Raw genomic sequence first — 23549 nt, 5'->3', positions numbered from 1 at the left:
TTATCTGAGTTTAAAAGCAGGAAATTAGAGGTCATCCATGTCTTTATGTTTGTAAGACAATCCTGCAGTTTAGCTAATTGGTGTGTGTCCTCTGGCTTCATGGATAGATAAAGCTGGGTATCATCTGCGTAACAATGAAAATTTAAGCAATGCCGTCTAATAATACTGCCTAAGGGAAGCATGTATAAAGTGAATAAAATTGGTCCCAGCACAGAACCTTGTGGAACTCCATAATTAACCTTATTCTTGTTGGGGAAAGTGAGGAACACGGACCCACAACAGGGGGCGCAAATGAACGGACAATGAAGAAGTCAAATAACACGGTTTTACTGTTGTGAATTCGCACAACAAACACAACAGATCACAATTGTAAGAATAAACCAATTCCACTGGTGACGTGTGGGCAGGCTCGACGATAGGAGACGTCCGTCCGAGTCGAACCGGAACCACCCGATTTCCTCTGCCACCGAACCCCGGGAATACTGGAGCCACCAAGTCCCAAACTCCCAGGTGGCCACTGCCTCCGCTCGTCGGATCCGGTACTGCTGGCGAGGAACAGAAACAGTCAGATGTGGGTGCGGCTGCACCCAGCAACACGTAGGGTGGAAACACCACCTCCACCTCTAGTCACAAACAATATTGCAGTGAAGGGTACTTATCCGATATGGATCAAGTTCAGTCTTCAGCTGTCTTAAGCACAAGCAAAACAGGTTAGTCCTCAGAAATATGATGACTGGCTGAGTGCGTTACCTTCCTGGTAGAACGATATCTCGGCAATGAGATGGAGATGCCGTCCAGCTGATATACCCCTCAGCTGATGGATGTCAGCTGTTTCAGGTGATGGGTGACGGCTGTCACCTGGGCTGCTCCTCTTCAGCGGCAGCGCCCTCCGGAGCCTGGAGCCCGCACTCCAGGCAGGGCGCCCTCTGGTGGTGGTGGGCCAGCAGTACCTCCTCTTCAGCGGCCCACACAACAAGTCTGTGAAGAAGATTCCCCATTTACATGAACAAATTGTAATCTATTAGATAAATATGATTCAAACCACCGCAGCGCAGTGCCTTTAATACCTATAGCATGCTCTAATCTCTGTAATAAAATTTTATGGTCAACAGTATCAAAAGCAGCACTGAGGTCTAACAGAACAAGCACAGAGATGAGTCCACTGTCTGAGGCCATAAGAAGATCATTTGTAACCTTCACTAATGCTGTTTCTGTACTATGATGAATTCTAAACCCTGACTGAAACTCTTCAAATAGACCATTCCTCTGCAGATGATCAGTTAGCTGTTTTACAACTACCCTTTCAAGAATGTTTGAGAGAAAAGGAAGGTTGGAGATTGGTCTATAATTAGCTAAGATAGCTGGGTCAAGTGATGGCTTTTTAAGTAATGGTTTAATTACTGCCACCTTAAAAGCCTGTGGTACATAGCAAACTAATAAAGACAGATTGATCATATTTAAGATCGAAGCATTAATTAATGGTAGGGCTTCCTTGAGCAGCCTGGTAGGAATGGGGTCTAATAGACATGTTGATGGTTTGGAGGAAGTAACTAATGAAAATAACTCAGAACATTCGGAGAGAAAGAGTCTAACCAAATACCGGCATCACTGAAAGCAGCCAAAGAGAACGATATGTCTTTGGGATGGTTATGAGTAATTTTTTCTCTAATAGTTAAAATTTTATTAGCAAAGAAAGTCATGAAGTCATTACTAGTTAAAGTTAAAGGAATACTTGGCTCAATAGAGCTCTGACTCTTTGTCAGCCTGGCTACAGTGCTAAAAAGAAACCTGGGGTTGTTCTTATTTTCTTCAATTAGTGATGAGTAGTAAGATGTCCTAGCTTTACGGAGGGCTTTTTTATAGAGCAACAGACTCATGGCCCCAACACGAGAGATGTCAATTGAAACAAAGGAGAGGATTATCAAACTCTTAAAAGAGGGTAAATCATCATGCAATGTTGCAAAAGATGTTGGTTGTTCACAGTCAGCTGTGTCTAAACTCTGGACCAAATACAAACAACATGGGAAGGTTGTTAAAGGCAAACATACTGGTAGACCAAGGAAGACATCAAAGCGTCAAGACAGAAAACTTAAAGCAATATGTCTCAAAAATTGAAAATGCACAACAAAACAAATGAGGAACGAATGGGAGGAAACTGGAGTCAACGTCTGTGACCGAACTGTAAGAAACCGCCTAAAGGAAATGGGATTTACATACAGAAAAGCTAAACGAAAGCCACCATTAACACCTAAACAGAAAAAAAACAAGGTTACAATGGGCTAAGGAAAAGCAATCGTGGACTGTGGATGACTGGATGAAAGTCATATTCAGTGATGAATCTCGAATCTGCATTGGGCAAGGTGATGATGCTGGAACTTTTGTTTGGTGCCGTTCCAATGAGATTTATAAAAATGACTGCCTGAAGAGAACATGTACATTTCCACAGTCATTGATGATATGGGGCTGCATGTCAGGTAAAGGCACTGGGGAGATGGCTGTCATTACATCATCAATACATGCACAAGTTTACGTTGATATTTTGGACACTTTTCTTATCCCATCAATTGAAAGGATGTTTGGGGATGATGAAATCATTTTTCAAGATGATAATGCATCTTGCCATAGAGCGAAAACTGTGAAAACATTCCTTGCAAAAAGACACATAGGGTCAATGTCATGGCCTGCAAATAGTCCGGATCTTAATCCAATTGAAAATCTTTAGTGGAAGTTGAAGAAAATGGTCCATGACAAAGCTCTAACCTGCAAAGCTGATCTGGCAACAGCAGTCAGAGAAAGTTGGAGGCAGATGATGAAGAGTACTGTTTGTCACTCATTAAGTCCATGCCTCAGAGACTGCAAGCTGTTATAAAAGCCAGAGGTGGTGCAACAAAATACTAGTGATGTGTTGGAGCGTTCTTTTGTTTTTCATGATTCCATAATTTTTTTCTCAGAATTGAGTGATTCCATATTTTTTTCCCTCTGCTTGGTCTAAAAAAGTAACCGTTACTGACTGCCACAATTTTTTTTTCCTGATTTCTTATAGTGTTTCTTAAAGCCAGAAAGTTGCCATTTGAAATGACTTTAGTTTTGTGTCATGTCTGTGATCTGCTTTTTTTCTACAAAATTAAACAACTGAATGAACATCCTCCGAGGCCGGTGATTCCATAATTTTTGCCAGGGGTGGTAGGACTTACTTATAAAGTCCTCGAGAGCCCAGCTTGTTGACCAGTTATGACATAAGCTTCTTCACAGGTTGTTCTGAGGTCTTGCCTGAAATTGCTGCCCTAAATAAAGCTTAAATGGGTCAGGTTGAGAGGCTGTTACACCAAGTCGTGTACGTTTGGCTGGCAGTAGGATTGGATTGTTTTTTAGCTATATATCAACTCTACATTTTGTTTTGGATTACTGTCAGAAGTACTTTTTGAGTTGGCAAAGGACAGTGACAGGTGGTGTCATCTGCTGGTATCTTTTCCTGCTCTAGATAGTCTGGTGGATGCTTTATTGCTGTTGTCAATGTGTCAATCAAAGATCAAGTGGGCACTTCACTTTGGCAGCAAATTATTTAGATTTTTGAATCACATTTTTCATGAAAGTTTCAAAAGTTGCATTTCATGACCAAGTCACTATAGATAGTTGTGATCCATCAAGTAAGATAGCAACTGCGGGTGGTATAATGTGAGCTGATATCTCTTTGATTTAACAATGCAAATATCACCACTGTTTTCAAAGCGAGAGGGAGTGACTGACAGCATAAATCTAGATTGTCTTTGGGGTTTGAAGCAGAAGCAGATCAGTAATATCACAATAATTGGCCAATAAAATATTAATTCTATGCAAAAATCCATGACTATATTGACTTTCTTGATCTGATGAGCCTATGTGCAGATGCCACAATTATGTTCTGATATCAATTAGGTGCCAAGATATAAGTGATTTTTGCGCTGTAAACTTGAACATCTAATTAAATAGATTATGTACAGCAAAAAGGAACAAAACAAAACCAAAACTAACGTTGACCTCGATGCTTTAAATAAAACGTTCACGATCACGTGACCGACAGCAGCAAATTGTTAAAAATAACATCTCTGTTTTATTTCAGCGAGTTGCTTCTGTTCCTCTTTCTTGCTGCTGAGGAGGCATCAGTGAGCCATGCGTTCGCACATATGTGTGTGCATGCGCGCATAGACTGAAGGCACACTAGAGCTGCAGCCTGCATCCGTCCGTTTGGAACGTTTGGACATTTTTTTTTTTTTTTTTTTTTTGCTTACTGCCGCAGGCAGCCAGGCTCTCCCTTATTTTCACAGTACTTCCAGGTGAGTGGGGAACTGTCCGTGTCTGGCACTGGTCATCGAAAACTGTCCATGTCAGACGAAGGCCACGCCCACATGCAGCTGAACCACAAACGTCCGTACCTAGTTGTTAAAACCTTCTTAACGCTATTGTTGCTGTATGAAAATGTTCAGCTGGTCGAGGCTTTAGTTATTGATTTGGTCAGATGTTGTTGCGTTCGTTCAATACGTCGGACTTGTGAGGTTGAACAAAGTGTGAACTAAGTGTGACGACAATGACAATTTGTCCGTATTCCATTTTGCTTTCTGTCTTGACGGTTCCTCATCGTTTGCGTAGTGTCCGTACCATCAACGTTCCATTTGATTGTTGTCCAACTTCGTCCAACCTTCCAAGTCCGATATCTTGCATGAACATTGATGATATCTGAACGGATCAATAACTAAAGATCCTACGAGCTGAAAGTGACTCGTCCATGTGTGGGACAAAAAGCAACATTGTCATACAGAAACAATAGTGGCAAGAACGTTTGATCAACTACTTCCACTATTTACGCACGTTGCAGCCGTTTCTACAAGTTGTTGTAGTGAAGACAAATCTGTTGCCAAGACAATGCAGCTTTGGCAGCAGTGGCTGTGGAGAGCACAGACTCGCTGCAGAAATGATCACAGTGTCAAGGTCACCGTTCGCTTTGTTTTTCTTTGGTTATTTTTGGTTTTGTTTCGGTCTTTAATGCACTCTGCACTCGCAGGTTTTTCGGCGATGGGAGAAGTGCTGTCTCATTCGTCCACTTTTTCTTGATGATTTGTGGCTTTGTGACTTTTTTCCTTCGTTCCGCTAACGACATGGGCCATGTGACCGGGCCATAACGTCAATATTGTGACCTTTTGTCCTATTGAGTTTACTAAACTGGTTATTTTTTATTAACCTGAACCCTTTCATGAATTAAGCAAGTGCAGCTTAAAAGTATAGTTTCACTTAACTGAAGTCAGTAACAGCAATTCAGTGGGTGTTGTGAGGGATAGGCCTGACTAGAAAGCATCTAACTGATTTATGTGCTGAAGAGACTATTATAGCATAAAATCACAAATTACGTATACTAAATATGATGAAGATGTGAAGAAAAAATTCTGGGTTCAGGAGCTCTGCATTAAAATTTTAAAGAACCTGCCAAATAGTTTGAGTTTATTTGACAGACATGATCAATGGCTAGGATTTAATCTTTGATCCACACTCCCAAGTAAGCTGGCAGTAAAGAGGCTAATGTGAAGAAGACATTTACTCAGCTGTAATTGCCACAAAGGTTTTGACTGTTGAATCATGTGATTTTAAGTTTCACAAGTTAAAATATTTGACTTTAGTTTAGTTAAAAAAGACTACAAACGAAGTTAATTGCATTGTACAATGGTGAAGTGGTTAGTGTACTTGGACCCAAAACAGACTGTTCTTGGTTCAAGGCCAGCTACGCTCCTTCTCTATGTACGGTGCATCTGGAAAGTATTCACAGCACTGCACCTTTTCCACATTTTATTGTTACAGCCTAATTCCAAAATGGATGAAATTCTTCTTTTTTTTTCTTCAAATTCTACACACAATACCCCATAATGACAATGTGAAAAAATGTTTTTCTGAGATTTTTGCAAATTTATTAAAAATAAAAAACCTAACAAATTAATGTACATAAGTATTCACAGTCTTTGCCATGAAGCTAAAAATTGAGCTCAGGTGCCTCCTGTTTCCACTGATCATCCTTGTTATGTTTCTACAGCTTAACTGGAGTCCATCAAAAAAAAAAAAAAAAAAATCAATTTTATTTATATAGCGCCAAATCACAACAAACAGTTGCCCCAAGGCGCTTTATATTGTAAGGCAAAGCCATACAATAATTATGGAAAAACCCCAACGGTCAAAATGACCCCCTGTGAGCAAGCACTTGGCGACAGTGGGAAGGAAAAACTCACTTTTAACAGGAAGAAACCTCCAGCAGAACCAGGCTCAGGGAGGGGCAGTCTTCTGCTGGGACTGGTTGGGGCTGAGAGAGAGAACCAGGAAAAAGACATGCTGTGGAGGGGAGCAGAGATCAATCACTAATGATTAAATGTAGAGTGGTGCATACAGAGCAAAAAGAGAAAGAAACACTCAGTGCATCATGGGAACCCCCCAGCAGTCTAAGTCTATAGCAGCATAACTAAGGGATGGTTCAGGGTCACCTGATCCAGCCCTAACTATAAGCTTTAGCAAAAAGGAAAGTTTTAAGCCTAAGAGGGTGTCTGTCTCCCTGATCCAAATTGGGAGCTGGTTCCAGAGGAGAGGAGCCTGAAAGCTGAAGGCTCTGCCTCCCATTCTACTCTTACAAACCCTAGGAACTACAAGTAACCCTGCAATCTGAGAGCGAAGCGCTCTATTGGGGTCCCTATGAGGTCCCTAAGATAAGATGGGACCTGATTATTCAAAACCTTATAAGTAAGAAGAAGAATTTTAAATTCTATTCTAGAATTAACAGGAAGCCAATGAAGAGAGGCCAATATGGGTGAGATATGCTCTCTCCTTCTAGTCCCTGTCAGTACTCTAGCTGCAGCATTTTGAATTAACTGAAGGCTTTTCAGGGAACTTTTAGGACAACCTGATAATAACAGTCCTACATATTTGTTTAATATGCGCATTGAATGACATATCCTGATCAAAAATGACTCCAAGATTTCTCACAGTATTACTAGAGGTCAGGGTAATGCCATCCAGAGTAAGGATCTGGTTAGACACCATGTTTCTAAGATTTGTGGGGCCAAGTACAATAACTTCAGTTTTATCTGAGTTTAAAAGCAGGAAATTAGAGGTCATCCATGTCTTTATGTTTGTAAGACAATCCTGCAGTTTAGCTAATTGGTGTGTGTCCTCTGGCTTCATGGATAGATAAAGCTGGGTATCATCTGCGTAACAATGAAAATTTAAGCAATGCCGTCTAATAATACTGCCTAAGGGAAGCATGTATAAAGTGAATAAAATTGGTCCCAGCACAGAACCTTGTGGAACTCCATAATTAACCTTATTCTTGTTGGGGAAAGTGAGGAACACGGACCCACAACAGGGGGCGCAAATGAACGGACAATGAAGAAGTCAAATAACACGGTTTTACTGTTGTGAATTCGCACAACAAACACAACAGATCACAATTGTAAGAATAAACCAATTCCACTGGTGACGTGTGGGCAGGCTCGACGATAGGAGACGTCCGTCCGAGTCGAACCGGAACCACCCGATTTCCTCTGCCACCGAACCCCGGGAATACTGGAGCCACCAAGTCCCAAACTCCCAGGTGGCCACTGCCTCCGCTCGTCGGATCCGGTACTGCTGGCGAGGAACAGAAACAGTCAGATGTGGGTGCGGCTGCACCCAGCAACACGTAGGGTGGAAACACCACCTCCACCTCTAGTCACAAACAATATTGCAGTGAAGGGTACTTATCCGATATGGATCAAGTTCAGTCTTCAGCTGTCTTAAGCACAAGCAAAACAGGTTAGTCCTCAGAAATATGATGACTGGCTGAGTGCGTTACCTTCCTGGTAGAACGATATCTCGGCAATGAGATGGAGATGCCGTCCAGCTGATATACCCCTCAGCTGATGGATGTCAGCTGTTTCAGGTGATGGGTGACGGCTGTCACCTGGGCTGCTCCTCTTCAGCGGCAGCGCCCTCCGGAGCCTGGAGCCCGCACTCCAGGCAGGGCGCCCTCTGGTGGTGGTGGGCCAGCAGTACCTCCTCTTCAGCGGCCCACACAACAAGTCTGTGAAGAAGATTCCCCATTTACATGAACAAATTGTAATCTATTAGATAAATATGATTCAAACCACCGCAGCGCAGTGCCTTTAATACCTATAGCATGCTCTAATCTCTGTAATAAAATTTTATGGTCAACAGTATCAAAAGCAGCACTGAGGTCTAACAGAACAAGCACAGAGATGAGTCCACTGTCTGAGGCCATAAGAAGATCATTTGTAACCTTCACTAATGCTGTTTCTGTACTATGATGAATTCTAAACCCTGACTGAAACTCTTCAAATAGACCATTCCTCTGCAGATGATCAGTTAGCTGTTTTACAACTACCCTTTCAAGAATGTTTGAGAGAAAAGGAAGGTTGGAGATTGGTCTATAATTAGCTAAGATAGCTGGGTCAAGTGATGGCTTTTTAAGTAATGGTTTAATTACTGCCACCTTAAAAGCCTGTGGTACATAGCAAACTAATAAAGACAGATTGATCATATTTAAGATCGAAGCATTAATTAATGGTAGGGCTTCCTTGAGCAGCCTGGTAGGAATGGGGTCTAATAGACATGTTGATGGTTTGGAGGAAGTAACTAATGAAAATAACTCAGAACATTCGGAGAGAAAGAGTCTAACCAAATACCGGCATCACTGAAAGCAGCCAAAGAGAACGATATGTCTTTGGGATGGTTATGAGTAATTTTTTCTCTAATAGTTAAAATTTTATTAGCAAAGAAAGTCATGAAGTCATTACTAGTTAAAGTTAAAGGAATACTTGGCTCAATAGAGCTCTGACTCTTTGTCAGCCTGGCTACAGTGCTAAAAAGAAACCTGGGGTTGTTCTTATTTTCTTCAATTAGTGATGAGTAGTAAGATGTCCTAGCTTTACGGAGGGCTTTTTTATAGAGCAACAGACTCTTTTTCCAGGCTAAGTGAAGATCTTCTAAATTAGTGAGATGCCATTTCCTCTCCAACTTACGGGTTATCTGCTTTAAGCTGCGAGTTTGTGAGTTATACCACGGAGTCAGGCACTTCTGATTTAAGGCTCTCTTTTTCCATCCGGGGTAAATTCAGTTGATTGGACGTGATTTGGAAAGGCACACACCTGTCTGCATATAAGGTCCCACAGTTGACAGTGGATGTCAGAGCACAAACTAAGAATGAAGACAAAGGAATTGTCTGTCGATCTCTGATATAGGATTGTCTCTACAGAAACATTTCTGCTGCTTTGAAGGTCCCAATGAGCACAATGGCCTCCATCAATTGTAAATGGATGAAGTTCAGATCCACCAGGACTCTTCCTAGAGCTGTCCGTCCGTCTAAACTGAGTCATTGGGAGAGAAGGACCTTAGTCAGGGATGTGACCAAGAACCTGATAGTCATTCTGTCAGAGCTCCAGCATTCCTCTGTGGAGAGAGGAGAACCTTCCAGAAGCGCAACCATCTCTGTCACAATCTCTCTGCTCAGCCTACAATATAGGCCTGTATGGTAGAGTGGCCAGACGGAAGCCACTCCTTAGTAAAAGCCACATGACAGCCCACCTGGAGTTTACCAAAAGGCACCTGAAGGACCCTCAAAGTTCAAAGTTCTTTATTAATTGTCTCCCTTGGGAGAAATTTGGCTTGGTGGTGGTGGGGGGGGGGATTGCTGCACAGACAATAAAACAAAAACTTTTAAAACAATAAAAACCACCACCAAAGATAAATACAACCAACAATAAATAACCTTTAAAACAATAAGACCATGAGAAATAAAATTCTCTGGTCTGATGAGTCAAAGGTTGAGAATGCCAGGTGTCATGTTTGGAGGAAACCAGGCAACATCCACCAGTCAGCCTTATATGGTACTGTGGCCAGACATCGTTGACATCTCAAATGTGTCTGGCCACAGATATATTGCTAAAAAAAAAAGTTGTTTTTGATTACATTTAAAATGCAATCAGAAGTAATAAAGCAAAGGCACTGAAATGACAAGCTTATTGTTAGGTTTAGGTGGGCCGCAGACGTTCTGATTTGAAAATGTGTTTTTAAGTTTGGGAATGACTGCATTAAGGAATTATGCTCAATTTTACATAGTCCAAAAGTCCAAATTTTACAGAGGCCAAACGTAACTGGACAAAATATTTATGTTTCACTCACTGCACTGTAATGTCACATCTTTATGTCTCACAGAGTCAAAGTTTATTCTCACATAGCGAAAGTAAACTTTCCCAGCACTCAACTGACATAAATCATTAAAATATAAGCAATTCATGTGAGATAAGAAGCTTGGAATTCAATGCCCATTTCATCAGACAGAATTCGAACATTGTCACCAGTTTCCTTTCCAAGGAATATTATTCCCATGTGTGTGTTTACATACAGTACAGGCAATAATGCGTGTTCTCACTGTGGCCTGTCGGGGAAGGCGGGGGGAGGAGGGGGGGGAGTCACTCTTGCTAAGTGTACAATGGAGAAAAGGCTGATGTAAAAAAAAAAAAAACATTTACTTTACATTTAATCATTTACTGTTCAGGAAAGAGGTGGTGCACGAGACAGGAAATGGACCTGCATGAAAACAAGGTGACGCCTGCAGTCCTCTCAGCGTCTGGACGCGACACGCACAGAAACAGACACCACAACATCTGAAGGCACTTTGTTGTAAGAGGTGCACATTATTATTTTATGTTTAACTTGATTATCTCCTACACCTACAGGCTGCAGCAGAACTGTGATGATGTATTTTGGGCTGTAAATCTGTGACCTCTGGCGACTAACGAAGAGCGGAGCAGTTCTGACTCCACTTATTTATATTTATTTATTTATTTATTGGTCTCACCCTTGGGATTGTAGGTGAATTCCACTTGAGTGGCGCTTTGAAATGTGTAAGTTGTCGGTGAAGTTGTACTTTGTACTTAAGGTGTTCTTGCTATCAGTGTCTGTGCTTCATTGCTTCGTTTCACTTTTGGCAGTTGACCCATCTTTTTTATTTTATTTATTTTTAAGTTGTAATTATAGCACAGTCCCCAACAGTACTAGGATTATTTTTTCTTGGAACAATTTACAATAAATGAAAGGGGAAAAAAGAAGAGCCCAGACCTTTGAATTGCTTTTGGATGTGGTTTTAGCTCTGATTTTAATTTCACACTTTCTCTGGAGGTTTTGTTATTACTGGTGCTGCGTTAGGAGGAGCCCGACTGTATCAAAACACAGGAAGTGTGGTCACTGAGGTCACGGTCTCTCTACGTTCCTGTCTACATCTGCAGGGGTCATGGATCCACCAGATTTCCTGTGCTGGAGACTCACCCTGCTGCTGCTTTTATGTAAGACTGCGTATTATTTCTTCTGGTTTTGACAACTGACAAATTTGCTAATTCAGTAAATGGCATCGGCTGACTTTTCTGCTTTAAAGACTCACAGCAGACTGTAAATGTCCTTTTGCAACAACAACATGATTTCATGCTCAGTAGCTGAAAAGTATTTTGGCTCTGTCTATATAAGCAGGAATAAAATCTTAGAGGTTTATGTCGATGATCTTTGGTGAACAGATTCTACAACAACTTAGCACAATTTATTTGTGGTGTATCTGTCACCACTTTGTCATTTACATAATGTGCAATGTGAGCACAAAGTAATGCACACTCAAAGGGGTTGTATTTAGCTAATGAGGGCGTCGCCTGTCATTGCCTTTAGAAGAACAGTGTGCCAGGATCTGGCACTGCTAATTAGCTGGCAATAACAGTAAGAAGACGTTTTCTGGTGGGGAAAAGTTTCTGGACACAAAGCTAGTGAGAGCAGTGTCATCTCTGACAGCACCTCCTGTAATGCTGCATTTACACATAAGCAGGACGCATTATGAATGTCATTTTTCTGTCATTCGTGACACATTCCTGACATTCTTTATGTGACTTAACGCATCTGAATAGGTTTCTTAACAGTGCGTGTTGGTGCGTGATATTCGTGATATTCCTGGAGCATGTTTTTGGCTCTGAAAAAATCTTCCACAAATGTCACGCACCACCCTCATTTCACCTCATGTCGTCAAGTTCGCAAATGGGCGTGTTGATACATGTTGATTAGTGGTGATTCTTAATAGAGCGTGACAGCGTTCGTAGTGGTTCCTGTGATGGTTCTTGAAGCCCAAACTGTCACTCATCATTCAGAATTGTCACAAAAACTGTCAAGGTTTGACACAAATGTAACACGGTGTCACAGTTCACTGTGCGCCACTACGAATCACTTCTCCACGTGCGCACAATTAAACCCTGCTGCACTGCATTCATTTCATTTCGTTTCATTGCTGCACTATGCCGAAGACGAACAGTGACGCCAAGTCGGCTAAATCTCGTTCCAGTGCTCCTCAGCGCACTCCTGTAGGCATTCCACCTGCTGTTGTGCCTGATGTTCGGGAGAACGAGTTTGAGCCAGAGGACAGCCGCATGCAGCCAGACATCTGGCTCTCGCCGTCTCCTCCTCCTTTCTGCCCAACTCCATGGGACAGAGCCCATCTAAGCATGTAATCGCAAAGTTCTCCTTCTGCTGTGGATTCATCTGGATGTTGAGGAGCAATCTGGAGTGATCTGAACTGTTCAGCAGCTGACAGTAGCTTCTTCAGTACATCCTTTCACAACGTGACAGAATGTAATGCGCTGTCATTATCATTGACCATGCATAATGGTTTCAGATAATTTGTAGGTGCGTGGTAACAGGTTGCAAGAGTTCCTGAGGACTTCTGACACCTCTGCCCCAAATCATCACATTCATGATCAGCGGCCAAGAATGCATACTTTGTGGCATTCGTGAATGTCGTCATTATGTGTAAACGCACCATAACCTCCTCATTCAACCTTCCAATTGCCTATATATCCCCTCCAGACACCAGATCCCATCTCAACGTAGACCAGATATGCACCCTCTTGGACCTATTCTTTAACTCTACCTATTTCACTTACTGAAGTAAATTTTACAGACAGAAACATGGCTGTGCCATGAGCTCCCCTGTTACACTGGTTGCATCTACCTGGCAGACATAGAGAGGAAGTTGCTAGATTTTTTTTCCAGGGAACAACACCTACTCATTAGTTCTGATATATTGCTGACACCTGGGTGAAGCTAAAGATGCGTGAGGTGCAGGACTTCACTGGTCATACCAACATGGGGGTCACCCACATCAAGTTCACCAGACAGGACACCAGCGACCAAGATGCTGGACTTCCTAGATTGCAAAATACATTTCAAGAACTGTGGAAACCTTGAAATTGAGATCTGCAGGAAACCCACCTACATGGATCAATACCTACTCTTTGATTCCTATCACCAGTTACAACAGAAACACTGAGTGACCAAGAAACTACACCACAGAGCCAAACACATTCCCAAAACCGCACAAGCCAGAAAAAAACAGTGTGGGACCACTTAAATGTAGCAAAGGTCAAAACAGGTGTTTCCAGTTATGTGTCATTTTTATGCCGGTCACACAGTACTTCTTACCAAGTCCAGTCTTGCAGATTTTGGAATATCATTGTTTGATGGATGCCACATGAGGCTCTGCTGTTGTGCACTATAAATCACCAGCTGGCAATGCTTGACACAAAGTCAATAGGTCAGAAATCATATGTGATTTGTGCTTTCTGCGGGCTCAGTAAACGCCACAGCGTGCCAATCACACTGCCACCCTCGTGTCTGCTGTGCGGAATTGCGTCAAATCTGGCAACAGGTCCAGAGACTACGCTCGCTGTTTTGATCCGGATGTTGATCGCAGCCGCAGAGCTCCTTGACCACCGAGAGAGGACTTGGATTCTTTGCGGGTCCCGCATCCGCACCTCCGGAGGCAGTGAGCGAAGGGAGAGTACGCGCATCGTGTTCTGCGTGTGTCTGTTTATAATCTTCTCGCACAGAAGAAAAAAGAGAGTGTTTACACAGGAGAGAAAAGTGAGAAAATGTTAATGCCTGTTTGAGAAAAGTGTGTAGTGAGGGGTGAGCGCTGACTACTTTGCAGATTTCGTTTATCGCGGGTTATTTTTGAAGGTAACTCCCGCGATAAACGAGGGACCACATTTTTCCTCAAATAAATAGTCTTCTGTGGGCCCTCATCACAATGCCAATAACAACATGCACTGTCGAACAGCTGTTTTCTACTGTTAATTGGATAAAAACGTCCACCAGAACATGTTGACTCACAGACTGAATGCACTCTCCGTGCTTTCCCTTGAAAGAGAACTGACCGAATCGTTGGACTATGATGACGTGATAAGAGAGTTCAACAAAAACCGGGTCGTCTCCTGCTGTAGCATGCATTAAAAGGATTCGTCAAATGTACGTAAGTGTGACCATTAATTACTTTTTCTTCTAAATAGGCCTAATTGTTAATATTATATTGCAACTGCCACGAATCATGTTGGTGTCTGCTCTGATGGTTTTTAATTTGACTGCCGAGCCATCGTTTCCATTGTTTATCAATTTTATAATTTGGCCGCCGAGCCAACCTGTTTTCATGTTGCGGATATATTTTGAGTTTTTATTTTAAAGGACTTTACATGACTAAGAGTTGCGTTGCTGCTTACATTGTCCATGGGGTGCTTGTGTCTGACACTTTGCGTCTGTGTAACTGTGCACACAGCGTCTGTGTTGTGTGGGCCGCCAGAAGAGGAGGTACTGCTGGCCCACCACCAGAGGGTGCCCTGCCTGAAGTGCGGGCTTCAGGCACGAGCAGGTGCTGCCGCCACGGACACAGCCGGGGGTGACAGCTGTCACTCATTATCTCATGACAGCTGTCACCCATCTACACTTCGTCTTACTGCTCCATAAAACCCGGACGTCATCTCCACCTCATTGCCGAGATATCATCTACCTGTGAAGGTAATATTCTCTGCTGTACTGAAAACTGTGTCATAGTCTGAACTCTTTTTGCAGCCACTTTCCTGTTGTGAGCCTTATCTGCTGGATTGGCGTTTGGTGTGAACAGCGACGGCTTCGCTTCATACCCCAACCAGATAAGTGCTTTAACAGGAGCTGCACGAGTGTGTGATTAGGGGTGGAGGTGACTTTCCACCTTCTGACTGTTTTGGTTACTGGGTGTGCACACACCCACATCTCACTGTTTGTGCTCCTCGCCAGCAGTACCAGATCCGACAGTCGGGGACGGTGATCACCTGGGAATTCGGAACTTGGCGGCTCCAGTATTCACCAGGTTCGGTGGCGGCGGAAATCGTGTGGTTCCGGCTCTTCTCAGGACGGACGTCTTCTATCCTCGAGCCTGCCCACACGTCACCTTTGTGTATTGACTGCTATCAGATTCTGAGATTGTCTGTATATTCGTTGTGCACATTCACAACATTAAATTGTTACCTTTTGGCTCATCTATTGACCGTTCATTTGCGCCCCCTGTTGTGGGTCCGTGTCACTACCCTTTCCCCAACAGTCTGTGCAGATGGCTGAGATGTGTTCATCATTAAACTTGGAATTCATTTTTGAAACAATACCTTATTTAAATACTTATTAACGTTTTGGGTTTAGGCCGAGCCAAGTAGGCTACAAGACTTGCACTGAATGTGTGTGTGTGGGGGGGTGGGGGGTGGAGCTGCACTGCAGCTTGCATTATCCATGAAGAGTACTTGTGTCTGACCTGTCACATCTGTGTGTTCACTTTGCCAGTGCTGTAGGCTAAGTGATAACGTTGCTTGCGATGTCCAAACGAGGCATACTTTTTCAAACGGTGTATTATAATACCTACACCTTACCTACAACCCCAAAGGTTGGGCCTGTCTGATATTTTCTGGGCCCACCCGTTTTATGATTTCTGCCTACACCCCTGCAATAAATCTGTATTTCACACTATTACGTAAACTTTACAGTTAATCTGTGGATCATATGCATAAAACTAGAGAATCTTCTTTAATGTTCTGGAATAACAAGAGCTATAGTAGTTGTTGAGTGCTTATTTTCAACAACGTGACCAATAGAAAGGTGATCGATGAACTCATAATAATGTTTAATACGTAGTAACCATAAGTGTATACTTAACTATTTCCCCAAAATCTTCCCTAATATACAGTGTAAGCATTGGAACAAATGTTTTCCTTTTGCCTGGGATGTTGATTTTGAACAGGTTTTGTCAAAATAAACTCACTTTGTCATTGAATGACCCTCAACCATCAAGTTTGGTACAAATCTGGCCAATGTTTTTTTTTTTTTCCGTTTTGTTCACAGACATGAACACAGACACAAAGAACCAATAACAATACCAGAAGGCACTGCTGTTGTGCGTGGTTTCAAACGAGCAGACTATATGTTTAAAAACCCAGACACCAACAAACAGGCAGTAACTAATGTGTTCTCTGTTTTCAGCTCCAAGTGGGTTCCATTGTCTGTCTGTTCACATCACAAATCAAGAGCCTGTGCATGTCATCTCTGGCTCTGTCCTGGTCCTCCAAGCCCAAATTGAGCATGGACCAATGGAAGAGGTGTCCATGGTAACTTGGGAGCGAGAACCCGAAACTGGAACTACTCCTGGGAGAGTGACACTGGCCACTTGCCCTGGTAAAAGTGCCACATGTGCTGGTGAAAGACTAAATATTCTTGTGAAGATTGAACATCAGAAGACAACACTACAGATCACTGAATACCACCGACAGGATGGCGGAGTCTACAGTGTGACTGTGACCAACCAAACAGGATCTAAGAGCACCGCACAATGCATTGTCAGAGAATACGGTATGACACACAACCATTCCTTAACCAACATCAGATAGTGGAAACATTTAATGATTGACAGAAAACTGACAGTTTTGTTCATGCGATTTGTCAGTCACATTGGTAGGTACACCTGTCACATATACCCCGATTGTGGCCGAATGGCATCAGAATGGCACAGCCAGCCACAATCGGGAAGTATTGAGGTGCGGTCTGAAGACGGACGGCAGTCTCTGAGCAGTCTACGTAGTTGGTCCCTTTCATTCGGCTGTCCCGAGTGTGTTGCACATGTTCAAAACACTCTTTGCACTGTCGTTATGGGACGCACATCTGACGGCAGTCTATGTGCAGTTTGTGCGCCATCTGAACATAATCTACATGGAAACGATCTGATCACGGTTGATTGAACTCTGAGATGGACTGGTCACAGCAAAGCCTGCCAGCATGTTGTGCCACGTATGTCCACCTCCACTGGACCCCCGGCCAGGGAGGGCAAAGGAAATGTTGATATGTAATAACCACTGGTGGGCACAGCTAACGAAAAAGTTAGCTTCGATAACAGATAATCAGCTAACTAAAAACTTATCTTTTATGAAGCTAAACCGATGAACCACCCAAAAAATTATCGGAAGCTACAGCTAATCGATAACTTTCAGTATTGTCTCCGGTACACTTGCAGCTAACAAGCTGAATTGCTTCTGGCAGCATCAAAGGTGACTACAGAACCAAACAACGAGTCAGCACTTCTGTCTTTGAGCACCCTGCAGACTGCTAGAAGCTCCTGTTTACTATATAGCTTGCAGCAGTGAAGCAGCTGAGAGGAGCAACAAAGCTCAACTCTCTACTCAACAGCAGTGTTGCTGTGAGGTGGAGGTCTTGGAAAATAAAGCAGTGCTGACTTATGATTTTGATTTATAAATACAATTAATACAGATAGAATAACTCCTTAAATATCAATTCTGTCATTTGTACAAAGTTAAAATGTAACATATATCTTTTCATTTTAAATAATGCATTAATTCTGAAGTTTTGTAACACAGACAGATGCCAAAGGGATTATGGGTAAAATGTGCCTCTGCTAACACTGACTGGTTGACTCATTCATTCTACACTCAACAAAAATATAAACGCAACACTTTTGGTTTTGCTCCCATTTTGTATGAGATGAACTCAAAGATGTAAAACTTTTCCACATACACAATATCACCATTTCCCTCAAATATTGTTCACAAACCAGTCTAAATCTGTGATAGTGAGCACTTCTCCTTTGCTGAGATAATCCATCCCACCTCACAGGTGTGCCATATCAAGATGCTGATTAGACATCATGATTAGTGCACAGGTGTGCCTTAGACTGCCCACAATAAAAGGCCACTCTGAAAGGTGCAGTTTTATCACACAGCACAATGCCACAGATGTCGCAAGATTTGAGGGAACGTGCAGTTGGCATGCTGACAGCAGGAATGTCAACCAGAGCTGTTGCTCGTGTATTGAATGTTCATTTCTCTACCATAAGCCATCTCCAAAGGCATTTCAGAGAATTTGGCAGTACATCCAACCAGCCTCACAACCGCAGACCACGTGTGACCACACCAGCCCAGGACCTCCACATCCAGCATGTTCACCTCCAAGATCGTCTGAGACCAGCCACTCGGACAGCTGCTGAAACAATCGGTTTGCATAACCAAAGAATTTCTGCACAAACTGTCAGAAACCGTCTCAGGGAAGCTCATCTGCATGCTCGTCGTCCTCATCGGGGTCTCGACCTGACTCCAGTTTGTCGTCGTAACTGACTTGAGTGGGCAAATGCTCACATTCACTGGCGTTTGGTACGTTGGAGAGGTGTTCTCTTCACGGATGAATCCCGGTTCACACTGTTCAGGGCAGATGGCAGACAGCGTGTATGGCGTCGTGTGGGTGAGCGGTTTTCTGATGTCAATGTTGTGGATCGAGTGGCCCATGGTGGTGGTGGGGTTATGGTACGGGCAGGCATCTGTTATGGACGAAGAACACAGGTGCATTTTATTGATGGCATTTTGAATGCACAGAGATACCGTGACGAGATCCCGAGGCCCATTGTTGTGCCATACATCCAAGAACATCACCTCATGTTGCAGCAGGATAATGCACGGCCCCATGTTGCAAGGATCTGTATACAATTCTTGGAAGCTGAAAATGTCCCAGTTCTTGCATGGCCGGCATACTCAACGGACATGTCACCCATTGAGCATGTTTGGGATGCTCTGGACCGGCGTATACGACAGCGTGTACCAGTTCCTGCCAATATCCAGCAACTTTGCACAGCCATTGAAGAGGAGTGGACCAACATTCCACAGGCCACAATTGACAACCTGATCAACTCTATGCGAAGGAGGTGTGTTGCACTGCATGAGGCAAATGGTGGTCACACCAGATACTGACTGGTACCCCCCCCCCCCCAATAAAACAAAACTGCACCTTTCAGAGTGGCCTTTATTGTGGACAGTCTAAGGCACACCTGTGCACTAATCATGGTGTCTAATCAGCATCTTGATATGGCACACCTGTGAGGTGGGATGGATTATCTCAGCAAAGGAGAAGTGCTCACTATCACAGATTTAGACTGGTTTGTGAACAATATTTGAGGGAAATGGTGATATTGTGTATGTGGAAAAAGTTTTAGATCTTTGAGTTCATCTCATACAAAATGGGAGCAAAACCAAAAGTGTTGCGTTTATATTTTTGTTGAGTGTATGTAAAAACCAACACGTTAATGTGAGGTGTGTGTTGGTGTTTACATATAAATGTGCTTTTGTAAAATATGCCATTTTTTTATTTGTAAAAAAAAATGCATTTGCAAAACAAAGCCAAGTTGTGATTATATATATAAAACCAGTGTCAAAATAAATAGAACACTGCCATCTACTAGTGCCCAGACGCTTAGTACTTAGGGCAAATACTGCCATGAACACTACTGGCCAGTAAATGGCAGTAGAGACCATGAAAACTTGCCAAAACAAAATTCCAGGGTCTGAAATTTTCATCTTAGGTGCATATCCCACTGTGAGAGACATATTCTAAAAAATGAATCTGGAAATCACAATGTATGATTTTTTTTAATCATTTATTTTTATGTTACTCCTGCAAATAAGTATTTGAACACCTACCAACCAGCAAGAATTCTGGCTCTCACAGACCTGTTAATATTTCTTTAAGAAGCCCTCTTACTCTGCACTCCTGTTTGAACTTGTTACCTGTATAAAAGATGCCTGTTCACACACTCAATCAATCACACTCCAACCTGTCCACCATAGCCAAGACCAAAGAGCTATCAAAGGACACCAGGGACAAAACTGTAGACTTGCACAAGGCTGGGATGGACTACAGGACAACAGGCAACCAGCTTGGTAGAAGACAGCAACTGTTATGATTATTTATTAGAAAGTGGAAGAAAGACAAGATGACTGTCAATCTCCCTCAGTCTGGGATTCCATGCAAGATCTCACTTTGTGGGGTAAGGATGATTCTGAGAAAGCTCAGAATTACACAGGAGGACCTGGTCAATGACCTGAAGAGAGCTGGGACCACAGTCACAAAGATTACATTAGTAACACATGATGCTGTTATGGTTAAAAATCCTGCAGGGTAGCAAGGTCCCCCTGCTCAAGCCAGCACATGTCCAGGTCCGTTTGAAGTTCACCAGTGACCATCTGGATGATCCAGAGGAGGCATGGGAGAAGGTCATGTGGTCAGATGAGACCAAAATAGAGCTTTTTGGAATCAACTCCACTTACCACGTTTAGAGGATGAGAACAACCCCAAGAAAACCATCCCAACCATGAAGCATGGGGGTGGAAACATCATACACTGGGGATGCTCTTCTGCAAAGGGGACAGGACGATAGCACCGTATTGAAGGGAGGATGGATGGGGTCATGTATTGCGAGATTTTAGCAAACAACCTCCTTCCCTCAGTAAGAGCATTGAAGATGGGTCATGGCTGGGTCTTCGAGCATGACAATGACCCCAAACACACAGCCAGGGCAACTAAGGAGGGGTTCTGTAAGAAGCATTTGAAGGTCCTGGAGTGGCCTGGCCAGTCTCCAGACCTGAACTCAATAGAAAATCTTTGGAGGGAGCTGAAACTCCAAACCTGAAAGATTTGGAGAAGATCTGTATGGAGGAGTGGACCAAAATCCCTGCTGCAGTGTGTGCAAACCTGGTGAAAAACTACAGGAAACGTTTGACCTCTGTAATTGCAAACAAAGGCTGCTGTAGCAAATATTAACATTTATTTTCACAGGTGTTCAAATACTTATTTGCAGCAGCAACATACAAATAAATTATTAAAAAATCATACATTGTGATTTCCGGAATTTTTTTTTTTTTAAAATTATGTCTCTTACAGTGGACATGCACCTAAGATGAAAATTTCAGAAACAGGTGTCCAGTGGCTGACATGCGCCCCCATGCGTTTCGAATCATTCAGCCATTATGAACGCGCGCGCACACACACACACACACACACACACACACACACACACACACACACACACAAAGGAGGACACAGCACTCCCTCCCACTCTGGTCCCGTGTTTCCCATCCAGCCATCTGGACATCGGACAGTTTTCAGCGCCTTTTATGGCCATCTGACAGCAGTCTGTGTCATCTAATTGTTGTCTAAATATACTTTGGATGCGATCATGCAGGTGTGGACGAGGTAATCTGGATGGGATCCGCCCACAGTCTACACGCCTCTTTCCCTCCCAGTTGCGTCTGAATTATGGCCATTTTTGCCGTGTCTGCCTGGTTCATGCACATTCTTGCTATGTGTGACGGGGGCTTAAGAAAGGCTAAATCCAAGAGCCACTGACTGTCTTCTAGCTGTGCATAGTCAGCATGATTTGAACATTTTAGAAATAATTCACTTTGGAAAATCTCTCTTTTTAAAAGCATTCAAAAGTTTTTCAAATAAAATAAATTCAGTAAGCAAAATCAGTCAGGGGATGCATATAAGAACATCTCCAAGTCACTGAATAAGTCTTGTACTTCATTTACCTATATCATTAAGAAATACAAACAGTATGGTACATTTGTGTCAAGTAGGCAGTTCTCAAAAATTGACTGACCATGCTGGAAGCACATTAGTGAGGGAAGCCACCAAGACATCCAGACAACTCTGGCTTCTGTGGTTGTGACTGGAGAAACTGTGTATAATATTTTTACCTCCGCCAAGGAGGTTATGTTTTCGGTCACGTCCGTTTGTTTGTTGGTTGGTTGGTTTGTTAGCAGGATTACTCAAAAAAATCCTCAATGGATTTCAATGAAATTTTTACCAGGGGTGTAGCTTGGCCTAACATAGAAGTCATTAAATTTTGGTAATGATCTGGAACACGATCCGGATCCAGTAATTTTTTTTAAGGATTCTTTATCATTGCAGGATAGGGCCAATTTCAACATTTTTGCATCTAACTTCAAGAAGACGGGTCTCAAAAGCTGAACAAAAATTAAGTTACGACACAACAATAATTTAGCATTTGTTTCTCCTCACTGAATGAATGTTATTAGAAAATTTAAAAACACTTGTGTAGTTCATGCAGTTTCTCTTTATAAATACATTTGCTGAAGATCTAAGGGTTTAACCACTGAATCTGAAACATGACGGTAGATGCATGAAACGATGTGGAATAAGTCTCTTTGCCAAAGGGTATTCCATATGACGTCAGTGACCCTATGGCCTTGGCGGAAGTTTGCGCTCTTCGAGTGCTTCTAGTTGCCTGTTGAATCAGCAATTACAATTCCAGCTTCATGATGAAGTGATATAGAGGAGGGTTTTCTTTAAAATAACATGCACATTTTTTAGCTGCTAAGCCTAGGTTTGTTCTGTTGTTCAGTCTTTCTCTGCTCCACTCCAACATGAAGTTGTGAATGTGGCTTGGGTGCAGAAGTCATGACCCACAAATTTCCTCTGCAACCATGGAGCTAATGTTACCAAACCATTGATATATGGTAATTTGTACACTCAAAGGATCAACGCGAAGGAGAATGAGGCAAAACAATCATTTTGTCTCAATTACATTATTTTCATAATCGTTGGAAGCCAAAATCATAATTTAAATCAACATTTGATTACTTCTCTACCACCAGCTATTGTTTCTCTATGATGGTGGATATTTCATTTACTCATGAATCACTTCAAATTAAATTTGTATTGCTTTCAAAATGTTCATTTTGTGTCTCACCTCACCTTACTAGTTTTGGGTCAAAGCTTTTTTCCTTTTTCTCCCAGCTGCGTAAACTAATGGCACTACCACTCTCTATGTCTGCCTTCTCCAGGTATTCCATCATATCTTTGTCTGACATCAGTCATTCTCCACCATTAATGTCTCAGAAACCGAGCCACTTTCTCCAAACAACTTCAAACATCTCCCATGATTCTGAATAATGAATAATAATAATAATGATGATGAATAATAACATGGCTTCATGCCTGAATGCTTTCAACCATCTCCTATTTCAAACTAGGCCACATCATCTTTCACCTTCATCACCTCCATTCACTGTCCTCCTTACCTGTCCTTGCTTATATCTGCAGAGGCGGTACACCACGTCTCAGTCAGCATCAACACATCCCACTCCATACTGGTTTGTGGTGAGGCCTGGGGCACCGACCCCCGCTTCAACTGGCTTCATGACCGAGTCACCATCACCAAAGCTGTGGGGAGGGTCTCCGCAGATGGAATGACGTTGGTGATCACCATGACTCCTATCTGTGGCCACTTCACCTGCATGGTTAGCAACAAGCTGGGTTACAGCTCTGCCTCTTACGCTGCAGGTATGAGCAATTCTGAGAAT

At 42.7% G+C, this 23549-nt stretch overlaps 1 protein-coding gene across 2 annotated transcripts in view; it reads left to right on the top strand.

The window, feature by feature from the left end:
- The first annotated feature begins 10577 nt into the window (after window positions 1–10577).
- Window positions 10578–23549, top strand: part of si:dkeyp-97a10.2 — a 42560-nt gene continuing 29588 nt past the window's right edge. Inside the window, exons 1-4 of one of the 2 annotated variants that reach the window (XM_034174129.1) lie at window positions 10578–10693; window positions 11292–11348; window positions 16372–16737; window positions 23290–23529. In XM_034174129.1, coding sequence (XP_034030020.1) covers window positions 11297–11348; window positions 16372–16737; window positions 23290–23529 — 658 coding nt within the window. In that variant the 5' untranslated portion in view covers window positions 10578–10693; window positions 11292–11296. The remainder of the gene's footprint in view (window positions 10694–11291; window positions 11349–16371; window positions 16738–23289; window positions 23530–23549) is intronic. The other variant, XM_034174128.1, reaches the window with a different exon arrangement.

This window comes from Thalassophryne amazonica, chromosome 7, assembly GCF_902500255.1.
Source record: "Thalassophryne amazonica chromosome 7, fThaAma1.1, whole genome shotgun sequence".
Lineage (NCBI taxonomy): Eukaryota > Metazoa > Chordata > Actinopteri > Batrachoidiformes > Batrachoididae > Thalassophryne > Thalassophryne amazonica.
The sequence above is the reverse complement of the archived record's forward strand: the minus strand, read 5'-3'. Positions and strand labels throughout refer to the sequence as shown.